A 12225-nucleotide genomic window follows, 5' to 3' on the forward strand; every position below is an offset into this window, starting at 1 on the left:
AACATTTTAGTCATGATTTCACAATAGGAAAAAAAAAAAAATTTTTTTAATGTAATTAGACAAAAAACTTTAATTGAATAAATTTGAAACTTAGAAGAGTCAATTGAACGAAAGTAAAATTAAAAAAAACTAAAATTAATTTTAACCTCAAATAAAACTGTGGGACAAATATCCACCACTCTACACCTAGCCAGAGTCACCCATTACTAGACCAAAAATGGAAAAATTGGCTTGTAGAGCACAATAAATGCACCTATAAAGAGGGATTTTTATTGTGAATATAACAAAATCTTACAACAATTTCATACGTTTAGGTGTCAATCTAACATTGGTCAAAATAAAAATGTATCCCTGGACTTTCTCTTAAATAGTTGTATATTTCGAAGATCTGTAATTGATAATCAAGTCACATTCTAATTTGTAAAGTGAAATTTATAAGGGAAATGATCATTTAAATTGCCTATACAAAGGTAGCATCATCCCACTTGTCAAGGTATGAGGGAAAATCCACTCATTCTACTTCCAAACACTTTTGATTGGAGTTTATAGTAAGTTTATGAATTCAATATTAGAGAAATTAAGGCCGTTACTACAATAGAGCCCTTTGTTTGAGAGTTTTCCTCTTACAAGTCTTTCAACTCTTAGGGTGTGTTTGGTATAGTGGATTTTAGGGAGGATGGAAAAAAAAGGAAGGAAAACTTTTTGAATGGTGTTTGGTTGGGAGGAGGAGAGGGAAAATGTGTGGTAGGTCTCGGGTGTTTTCCCCTTGGGCCCACCAGAAAGTTTTCTCTCCAAAATTGGGAGAAAACTTTAGGGGAGAAAATTGTGCACTTGGCTTGACCAAAATGCCCATGTGCACAGTGCAGATCATGTTCATGCCTCTCTTTTTCTTTTTCTTTATCCAATTGCTTTTTTTTTTTTTTTGGTCTACTTGCATGTACACAATTATTTTTGCTAAAAATTGTGTTACCTTTTTGTTTGCACATACACAAATTTTTTTGCTAAAAAAAATGTGTTGCTTTTTTTGTTTTATTTAATAGGAACATAATTATAAATTTATACCAACTTCACTTTTCCATCCTCTCATTTTTCTTTTCAACTAAGCAAATAAGTTTTTCATCTTTCCACTTTTCCATCCCTCCAACTAAACAAAAATAGGAGAAAACTAAATCTCTTCTATCTTCCCACTTTTGTATCCCCTCTTTATTTTCTATACTCTCACTTTTCTATTCCTCCAACCAAATAAACCCTTAAGGTTTGGAAAAGTAGCCCACTTAAGGCTATAAACAAGCCAAATTGAGTTAAGTATTAAAAGTTTAAGTTTGTTTATTTATTTATTTATTTTTTTTTTTTTGAACACGAGCTGAGTTCAAACTTATCACCAAACAAAATTTTTATGTTCAAGCTTAATTCATTTCATTTTCGATGAAGCTTTAGCTTGTTAAAATGATATTTGATTAACTTTTTTTTTTTTTTCCTATTGTGAAATCATGACTAAAATGTTTTATCTCTTCACAATTCTATAAATTTTTACTACAAATAGATTGTTTATATCATTAATAAGTTACAAGTAATAATTTAATATCATATGAACTTAATGACAAACTTATACAATCCAATTTCAAGTCTATATATATATATATATATATTTTAAACAAGTATACATATAAAAATACAATATTACATTTAAATTGAGTTCTCATGTTTATAAACATATTATTATGTTTGAACTTGACTCGTTTAATAAGCAAGTCTATATTTTGAACTTGAATGGTTTTTTAAACAAAATGAACATAAACAAATTTTTCTTGAGCGGAGCTCAAGCAGTTTATTCTCAAAACGAGGAGGCCATAGATAAACTTTTTTGTTTTTCCTTTGTCTCAAACAAACAACTTGTTTCATTTACCATCCTAGGCTCACTAAAGTAGTTATGAAAAGCAAGGTCAACAAGGGTCTTCAACAATTAACTTCCCCCACCCCCAACAAAACTTTTATGGTTTCATTAATTTCCAACATAAAATTTTCATTTCTTATATNTGCACTTGGCTTGACCAAAATGCCCATGTGCACAGTGCAGATCATGTTCATGCCTCTCTTTTTCTTTTTCTTTATCCAATTGCTTTTTTTTTTTTTTGGTCTACTTGCATGTACACAATTATTTTTGCTAAAAATTGTGTTACCTTTTGTTTGCACATACCAATTTTTTGCTAAAAAAATGTGTTGCTTTTTTTGTTTTATTTAATAGAACATAATTATAAATTTATACCAACTTCACTTTTCCATCCTCTCATTTTTCTTTTCAACTAAGCAAATAAGTTTTCATCTTTCCACTTTTCCATCCCTCCAACTAAACAAAAATAGGAGAAAACTAAATCTCTTCTATCTTCCCACTTTTGTATCCCTCTTTATTTTCTATACTCTCACTTTTCCATTCCTCCAACCAAATAAACCCTTAAGGTTTGGAAAAGTAGCCACTTAAGGCTATAAACAAGCCAAATTGAGTAAGTATTAAAAGTTTAAGTTTGTTTATTTATTTATTTTATTTGAACACGAGCTGAGTTCAAACTTATCACCAAACAAAATTTTTATGTTCAAGCTTAATTCATTTTGTGGGGCCCATGGCCTGATAGCCTCGGCCCATCATGTAGCAGGCCCAAGGCCCAGGCCGAGGAGCACAGGCTATTCAGGGCCAAGGTGAGGGAAAGCCTTTCCTTCCCAATCCACACCGAGGACCATCTTATCCTCGGCATGACGAGGTAATTTGGGGAGAGACTAACCCCAAAGTAAGCTGTCACTCTCACATTTAATGCATTCAACTAACCCCCTGACGCGCATTAATGGGGAGGTAACCCCTTGCAGGATAACGTGATAGCAGAGTGAACCACTTGAGTACCGATAAGGCCTCTGATGGGACGAGACGGCCAGAAAAAAGACAATAGATGATCAACAGATGGAAGGAGGGGATAGGAAGATAAAAACTATAAAAGAAAAGCTAGTAAAGTAAGAGGGGGGGGGGAAAAAGAGAGAGAACAATAAGGCCTCCTCGGCCACGGCCGAGGAGCGTCCCCATCTGTAAATGCACTCTTAGCATTTTTTTAAGAAAAGTTCGTGCATGGTGATCGACGGCCAGCACCTAAACTTTCAATCCACTCTCTATAAAATTTATTGTTTGGGGCTGGTTGGGCTGAAAACCCATTCATATTCAGGGTCAATCAAATTGGGTCCCTACACATTTCATTTTCGATGAAGCTTTAGCTTGTTAAAATGATGTTTGATTAACTTTTGAGTTAAGTATGCAATTAACTTATGAAAAAATATTTTTTAGAGAAAAATTCTCACATAAAAAATCTTTAAATATATTTTATTAATTTTATAATATTTTTTTCATGTGAGAAAAATATTTTTTTAATGGAAATTTTTTAACAAAATTAGAAAAAATTGCCTAAATTCAATAGTTTAAAATTTAAAGGACTCGATTGAACAAAAGTAAATTTTGAGAATTGAAATGAATTTAAATCAAACTTAGAAGATGTAATTTACATTTTAGCATTTTATTTATTTATTGTCTATCTCTAGTACCATAGTTACATGTGGGTTCTAGTTAGTACAACTAATAAAGCCTCTGATGGTTGAATAAGATATTTGAGATTCAATCACTGCCTACACTAAAAATTGATTGATGTCTTGATTTGATGATAAGTGCATAACTTTGATAAATCTATTATCATAATTTATTTTTCTTCTTGAACTAGCTAAATGGTCTCGTTTATCTTAAAGCCAAAAACTGTTTGGTGTTTTGGTCTGATAACTAAATGGTCTCATTTCTCTTAAAACTAAAAATTGATTGGTGTCTTAGTCTGATGATAAGTGCATAACTCTGATAAATATATTATTAGAATTTATTTTTCTTCTTGAACTAGCTAAATGGTCTCATTTCTCTTAAAACCAAAAATTAATTGGTGTCTTGGTCTAATAGCTAAATGGTCTTGTTTATCTTAAAATCAAAAATTGATTGGTGTCTTAGTTTAATGATAAGTGCATAACTTTGATAAATCTATTATCAGAATTTATTTTTCTTCTTGAACTAGCTAAATGGTCTCGTTTCTCTTAAAACCAAAAATTGATTGGTGTCTTGATCTGATGATAAATGCATAACTTTGATAAATCTATTATCAAAATTTATTTTTCTTCTTGAACTAGTTAAATGGTCTCGATTCAAAAAAAGAAAAGGTAAATGGTCTAGTAGACAATTTTATCTTGGTTGTTTTGTTTTTGGTCGCCTCTCTCAAATTTGTGTAGGTTTTTTTTTTTTTTTTTTTTTAAATAAAGTCTTACTATTCAATAAAAAAAATCCTTATCGCCTCTCTCAAATTTGTGTAGGTTTTTTTTTTTTTTTTTTTTTAAATAAAGTCTTACTATTCAATAAAAAAAATCCTTGGACTTTCCTTATTTACTGAAAAGGAATATTCATTCTCAAGAAAAAAAAATATACTGAAAAGGAATATTTTTTTAGGGAAAAAAAAGGAAATTTGACAATGGAAGGGCCGATTACGTAACGCAATTGTGAAGAGCAGGCTAATGATTTTCCCAAGATATGTCGAGGAATATGCCACTACCAGTCCACTGGGAAGACCAGGCTCTTTCTATTGTTCTCTTTTTGTAACCGTCTCCAATAATACATGACCCTGTCCTCTGCACACAATTACGATTTCACCCTGAGCCACCAGGCTGTCCGTATAGGTGTGACAGCTTACACCTAGCTAACATTTTCTATTTCCTATTTGGTGCACGACTGTAAAATTAGGTAATGCCATGTGTGTTCTTTCTTGTGCCAATTTTTTTTTAGCTCACATTTGGATCCATGATTCGGTCCTTAAATTAATGGCCTGTTTGGATGTTTAAAAATGGAGGGGGAGTAGAGTAGAGGGAGGGAGAGTAATCTAATTACCTTGTTTGGAAGTTTTTTAAGGAAGGAAGGGAAAGGGTTTGGAGGGGTTTGGAGGGGTTTCAACTCCCTCTAGCCTCCCATTTTTAATTCTCCCAAATTGGAGAAATTTGGAAGGGGAGTAGAGTACATAAGCTATTGACTAAAGAAATTACCTAATTTACCCTTATTATATTAACAAAATTACACAAGGGGAAGGGCTAATTACTCCCTTCCCCCTTACTAATTTCAAAAACATTCAAACAAGGTTGAGGGGAATTATTCTCCTCTACTCTCCTCCCCACTACTCCCCTCCCCTCTACTCCCCTCTACTCTCCTCCCTCTCTAAACTTCCAAACAAGCCATAAATGCCAACAATAAGATAATCTCACAATGGAATAAAATTATTGTTATGCTCTTTGATACCTTTCTAATCATGCTCTTTCTTTTTTATTTGGTAAGCTAAGATTGTATAAACTTTCCAAAACCTCAACCAGTCTTGGACCCTTGGTGAAGTAAACCTCATGCTATTCATGACTTCAAAACTAATTACCACGTGGCTGTATTTGAACACGCTAACACAACTAGTATTGGGGTGGTAATTCATAATGATAAGGGTGAGGTCTTGACTGCTGTGTCCAAAAAAATATCGATGCCTTTATCTGTGGTTATAGTGGAAATGTTGGCAGCTAAAAGGGTGGTATAATTCATGGTAAAAATTAGTATTGCCCATTCTATCTTTGAAGGAGATTCTAAGATTGTGTACAAGGTTATTACCCCTTCCAATTAAACAAAAAAGAAAAAAGAAAAAGAAAAAGATGCAAGCCCTCTCTCGACCACTGGTCAACTTATTAAAGACACTATGTCTATAGTTGGTTCGTTTGTTAACCATTCCATTTCTCATACTAGAAAGCACGGTAATATAATTGCTCATGTTTTAGCTAAGAGAACTAGACTTTCTTTTCTTTTGTTAGTTTGGATGGAGTCTATACCTCCAAAAATTTTTTTTTTTTTGAGATCCAAGATAGAACCTCCAAATGTTTTAAATTCCATTATTTCTGACTTTGCAAGTTCTTAGTATAAGTAGAGTTGTTCTTTTTCTAAAAAAAAAAAAAAAAAAAAAAAAACAGCAACAACTTCTAGTTACAAAAGCACAAAACTACGCTTGAAAATCTATCAAAGAAGTGAAAAGACTTCTAGGTAAAGATATACATTTGTGCTGTAGTTTTGTAAAGTTATCATCAATTAGGTAAAAACTTTTCTATCTATCTCTCCACCATCAATATAGAGGATATTGTGCCTTTATCCATTCCCTGGGTGTGTTGTCAATTTACATTTCCTTCTAAAAAAACAAGTTCAAATCTTTCACTCTCACTTATTATAAAATAAATAAATAAATAAAACAAATCCGCTCTTAACATTCCTATATTTAGGGCCTTTTACTTTTCAATTATTTTTGGACGTACTATTACTTTTCAATTCTTTTTTGACACTTTTCAATTCTGACAATATAAAACCATACTTACAAGCAGTCTAAGGGCCTGTTTGGATACAGCTAAAAACTGAAAACTGAAAACTGAAAACTGAAAACACTGTAATAAAATAATTTTTAAATGTGTGAATAGTACCATGAGACCCATTTTTAATGAAAAAGTTGCTGAAAAGTGAAAATTGTGGGTCCGTAAACATTAAATTTGGGTTGAAAAGTCAAACTTTGCGGCTACTGTTCATTGAACAGTAGCCGCTACAGTACATAAACAGTAAAAAACTGAAACCCGTGAAAAAAAAAAAAAAAAAAGCTGAAACGCAAACGCGTTCAGCTTTTCCACCCAAGCCAAACGGTCTCTAAGTATAACGAAAAATATAAAACACCTGTCATTCACTGGATTCTCAAAAAAAAAAAAAAAAAAAAAAAACACCTATCATTGACCATTGGCTAGGCATGTATAAGTATAACGAAAAATATGAAGGTCATTCTAGAGATTATCTTACTCAACTTAATGTAACGTAACCCATTATATAATCAGAGTCGTCAATCTTTTCGTCGCAACTTACAATCAAATTTTACTTTCCAATTCCTCTAAAAAAATATAAAAACTTTCCAATTCTTTCATCAAAAAAAAAAAAAAAAAAACTTTCAAATTATAATTGTAGGAATGAAAAGCCTAGGAATGTATATTGGGCCATGCGCCTTGTTCAAGAACATTTAGCCGTCCGAGGACAGTTGAATGCTAGAGAAGGCGTACAAATCAGTAGGTTATGGAAGGATTCTGGTCATGAAGGTTTGGGAAGGCAGTCTGAGGAGAAATCCCTCCTCGATCAAGTAGAGTAGAGGTCAGAAGATTTGTCTTGCCATCAAGAGCAACACTCCGAACAATTTTACTAGTAAGGATAAACATTAGAAGGGAATATGACAAAGGGAAGCTGAGAAATATCTAGGAAAAAACTGCTACCACTGCATTAAATGCTTCGCAGCTAATTCCTTGGCCGCATTAATGTGGAGGTGATACTTGAACAATGATATTCAGCCTTACAGCTACTCCCAAAGACTTTAAGAAGGTGTTGATGAGACAAAAATCAAAGCGAGCCACTTGATTTACACGTGGAATGCTGAGATGAAGCAAAACAGGGTAATATAAAGAAAAAAGACCCCATTACAAAGAGGGAATCTAAGAATTCGTAAAAAAAAAACATTGTAGCAATAAGAACTGTAATTGTAATCAAGTCCAAGAGAAAATATACAAGACCTATTCTCCTTGGACATTGTTGAGGAAGATTTTCTTTTCAAAACTTGTTTGTTTTTGTTTTCTTGTCATCCTTAACCTATTATGATTGTTGTCCAACTCATTGAAGTCTCGTTTCCCACCCACTCTCTACAAATTCATTGTGTTAGACTCTTTGAGCCTTAATCCTTTTACCTTTTGGGCTTAGGAATCAAAACGTGCCCTTACAATAATGTTAAAAAAATATTTCTTGCATTATTTTAGTTTACATTACGTACATTATATTTTAATTTAACATTATTATATATTTAGAAAATATAATCGTTAAATTTTTAATTTTTAATTTTTAACATGCATGTAAAATTTGGTTGAAATTGAATTTTAATTACTATTCAATCTTTTTATTTGTTATACATAATTTTAGACTACAAAATTTTGAAATTTAGCTTTTAATTGATGATATAATTATTAATAATTCATTTATTTGAAATTTTTATGGAAAATATAATAAAAAATATAATTTAATGATAGATTTGTAAAAAATACAATCCAGTAAAAATATATAATTTTTTTTTAAAAATGTAATCTAATTACCTTACAGCAAATGAGTCAAAATTAACATTAAAAAATATATAAAGGAGAGTATAAATAGGTTTTATTTATTTATTTTTAAATCTAACAAAGGCCACCGTGTGTGGTTACTAAAGTACAGTCTACAATTGAGCCCCGAAGTGTCAGAATGGTAAATTGGCCCCGGATGAGAAGGTCAAATTGTCCCACAGACGCATGGCCCATATCGTATAACAAACGCGACTGAGGGTTGGCGATTTTGGCCAATAAAAACCGAAAAAAGTCACAGCCACCTCTTCGTACACATCACAGGAAGCACTTTTGCATTTGGCAAGCGAGAGTCTGGGAGAGATTCTCTCGCTTTCATTTCTAGCTTCCGACCTCGCCTCTCTCCCTCTCTCTCTCCATTACGAAAAAAACCCTTTGTCTCTCTCTCACACACACTCGCTCTTTCTCCGATGGCTCTCTCAGACAAATCCTCGCGTCAGTCTCTGATCCCAAGCTTCCTCTACTCCGCTTCCTCCACCGTCTCCACCTCGCACAAATCCCTCGCTCTTGACAAGACCATGCTCGCTGCTGCTGCTCCAGCAAGCTCCAACAGCGGCGTCTCGTCTCCGGCCAGGAACTTCGTCGTTCCGGCGCCGAGCGAGCCCGGCAAGATCGAGATGTACTCGCCGGCCTTCTACGCCGCCTGTACCGCCGGCGGTATTCTCAGCTGTGGTCTCACTCACATGGCCGTCACTCCTCTCGATCTCGTCAAGTGCAATATGCAGGTCTGATTCTTCTAGATCCCTCGCTTTCTTCCATTTTCAGCTTCTTTTTCTTCGATTTGATTCTACTTTACATTTCATTACTCGGATTAGATCTGTGTGTGTATCAGTATTTATCTATGTGTGTTTACATTGAGCTGGTCTCCGTGTTAAAGCTTTTCTCCGTCTTTTTAGATCTGAGATTTCATTTTCAAGTTCTAATTTCTTTGTATAGATCACTACTGAGGTAGGGCTTTACTTATTTGTTGCTGAAATTCCTTAATGGAAAATTTTTGATTTTCTTTATGGAAAAATTTTCAGATCTGTGATTAGATTTTCAGTTGAAAATTTCATGCTGTGGATTGTAACTGAGAGTTTGCGATTGGATTTTTTTGTTTTGTTTTGTTTTTTCTTATTTTACTCCATATTAGCTCCTAAATTAATTATCGAAGATTTTATCTATGTTGATATTGTACTCTGTTATTTATAGTTAACAGGGTTACATTTCAAGACGATTTTCTTTGTGGAATGTATTAATATTCCAATTACTTTGGTTTTTGGTCCTAATAATGAACCTCGATATTTAGTTTTGACTTTGTTCGAATTGTGGTAAGAATAATATGTAGAACATGGTCCCTGCTTTATTTGTTTTCTCAAATATCACCTAACATTAATGAAATCCATTGCCAATGACCTTTGGGTGTTGGGTGAGGATGAATTTGGGTTCGAAATTTTGAATCCCCGCAGATGCGAGAGTATGTACAGTTGTACTATCTCATCTCAGCTCCCTGAAATTTCAAAACCTTTCATGTACAGTGTTTATGATGGAGTTCGTTTTTAATATGTTAAATGAGCGTTTATGTTAATCTTTCAACAATCAAGAGGTGGTTGTGTAATATGATATGCACGGGATTCAATTAATGTTGATATTTTTGGTTTCAGATTGACCCTGCAAAGTACAAAAGCATCTCATCTGGTTTTGGAGTGTTGTATAAGGACCAGGGTTTCAGAGGCTTCTTCAGGGGTTGGGTGCCAACCTTGCTTGGTTACAGTGCTCAGGGTGCCTGCAAGTTTGGATTCTATGAATTCTTTAAGAAGTACTACTCTGACCTTGCTGGACCTGAGAATGCAGCCAAGTACAAGACCTTGATCTATCTTGCAGGTTCTGCATCCGCCGAGGTCATTGCTGATATTGCTCTTTGCCCATTCGAGGCAGTGAAAGTCCGGGTTCAAACACAGCCTGGTTTTGCTAGAGGTTTGTCAGATGGGCTTCCCAAATTTGTTAAATCTGAAGGCTATGGAGGGTATGCAAATCAATGTGATTCTTTATATGTATACGACATTTTGTGCAATTGAAGTATTTCTAACTGATTTGTCCAATCATTGCAGGTTGTACAAGGGACTGGTTCCTCTCTGGGGACGTCAGATTCCATGTAAGTTAGGGTGGGGGGAGAATTGGAGTGTTAATACTCTGTTAGTGACAAGCAAAATTCAATCCAGTGGTTTTGGAGCACCAAAAAAAACAATAAACAAATAAATAAAAGTAACTTAATTTCAAATGCCAGAACATACTACTCATATAGTCATATTACACAGCAGGATTAATGTTTTAAGATTAATCTCTATTGTACCATATATAGTTTCATTTTTGATAGGTAATAAATTTCTTTAAAGAAAATTTCATTATGGCGAATACTATGTTTGTTTTCTGTTTTTAAAGAGGCTGTCAAGATTGTAATCCACATAATAGTCCTGAACATGTGTTATATTCCAAGTACCCGTTGTTGACTTTGATAAACTAAGTTTCACTAGTTCTTATTCTTCAATTATGAAATATCTTGTAGAAGCAAATGAAGTCTATGCTCCCTTCATCCCATGAAATAGTCCACATTTCCATGGTTTTAAAAACTGGAACAGTCAAAGAACCGAAAATAGGTCTGGTTTGAAGCGCCAGTTTTCCCAATTTTTACTGGGCCAGTTTTGTGTTTGGTTCCCGGTTCATTGGCCAGTTCGATCCGGTTTTTAAAACCATGCATATTTCCCTTTTAAAATGTTTGGATGATGTTCTGTGGCTTCATCTCTTGTGCTTTTTAATTAAATTGTTTACCTATAAAAGAAAAAATATCTCTCTAAATTTGTTCAACGGTGCTATATCTATTAATTGACTTCAAACTTTGTAACTTTCTCCAGGTATTTGATAAAAGAATATTGCAAGTGCTCAGTTCCCTTTAAGTTATTGTTTATGCCTTCTTACCTTCATAAATTTTCACTCAGTTTTGAAAGATCATGTTCATTCTTGCAGATACAATGATGAAGTTTGCATCTTTTGAGACAATTGTGGAGAATATCTATAAGCATGCCATCCCCACACCGAAGAACGAGTGTAGCAAAACTCTACAGCTTGGTGTGAGTTTTGCTGGTGGATATGTGGCTGGTGTATTCTGTGCCATTGTGTCTCATCCTGCTGACAATCTTGTCTCCTTCCTCAACAATGCCAAGGGGGCAACTGTTAGTGATGTGAGTGCTTCTCCTTAGCATGGTTCCCATTTGCCTTTCTACTCCTTTACAATCTCTTTGATCCTATGTGTTCTGGTTTGTGCAGGCTGTGAACAAGCTAGGTGTTGTGGGTCTCTTTACCCGTGGGCTTCCTCTCCGTATTGTCATGATTGGAACTCTTACTGGAGCTCAGTGGGGAATCTATGATGCCTTCAAAGTTTTCGTGGGATTGTAAGTCCATCTTATAGCTGTTTTGAGTAAATATGATTTTTCATGTTATTGAGTTTAATTGCTAATGGGATTTGGTTTTATCTTCAGGCCAACAACTGGTGGTGTTGCTCCTGCTGCTGCCTCTGCCGCTACTGAGCTTGCAAAGGCATAGAATTTCAGATGATCATCACAAGTTTTTGTCGTTTTGTTGAACGTAGGAAAGACAATTATAGGGTTTCAATAAACAATAGGATTGTTGAAGTTACTTGGTGGATGGCTCTGAAGCCAGTGGGGAGTATTCTTTTGGATTTGGAACTGCCAATTTTCCTAATTTGGCTTGTGGAAGGATGGTTTTGCTCTTATCCTTCTGATTACTTTTAAAACTATGTAGTTAGATCTATAATGAATTTGCAATATGATGTTAGGATCATGGTTCCCCCAGAAGCTCGGGTCAAAGAATAATTGGCAGATGGGGGTGGTATACTGAGTTCTCTTATTTTACATCTCTTTGAATGCAATTGATATGAGCGGAAACATGTTTTCTTTGTCTTTA

The 12225-nt window shown here is 34.2% G+C and overlaps 1 protein-coding gene across 1 annotated transcript; it reads left to right on the forward strand.

The window, feature by feature from the left end:
- Positions 1-8487: 8487 nt before the first annotated feature.
- Positions 8488-12225, forward strand: LOC112009018 (mitochondrial phosphate carrier protein 3, mitochondrial). The gene is made up of 6 exons (XM_024041367.2): positions 8488-8990; positions 9909-10270; positions 10356-10399; positions 11269-11483; positions 11569-11693; positions 11781-12225. The coding sequence occupies exons 1-6, from the start codon at positions 8676-8678 to the stop codon at positions 11842-11844; spliced, it is 1125 nt and encodes a 374-aa protein (XP_023897135.1). The 5' UTR covers positions 8488-8675; the 3' UTR covers positions 11845-12225.

Source organism: Quercus suber, unplaced genomic scaffold (genome assembly GCF_002906115.3).
Source record: "Quercus suber isolate HL8 unplaced genomic scaffold, Cork oak 2.0 scaffold_21, whole genome shotgun sequence".
NCBI classification, from domain to species: domain Eukaryota; kingdom Viridiplantae; phylum Streptophyta; class Magnoliopsida; order Fagales; family Fagaceae; genus Quercus; species Quercus suber.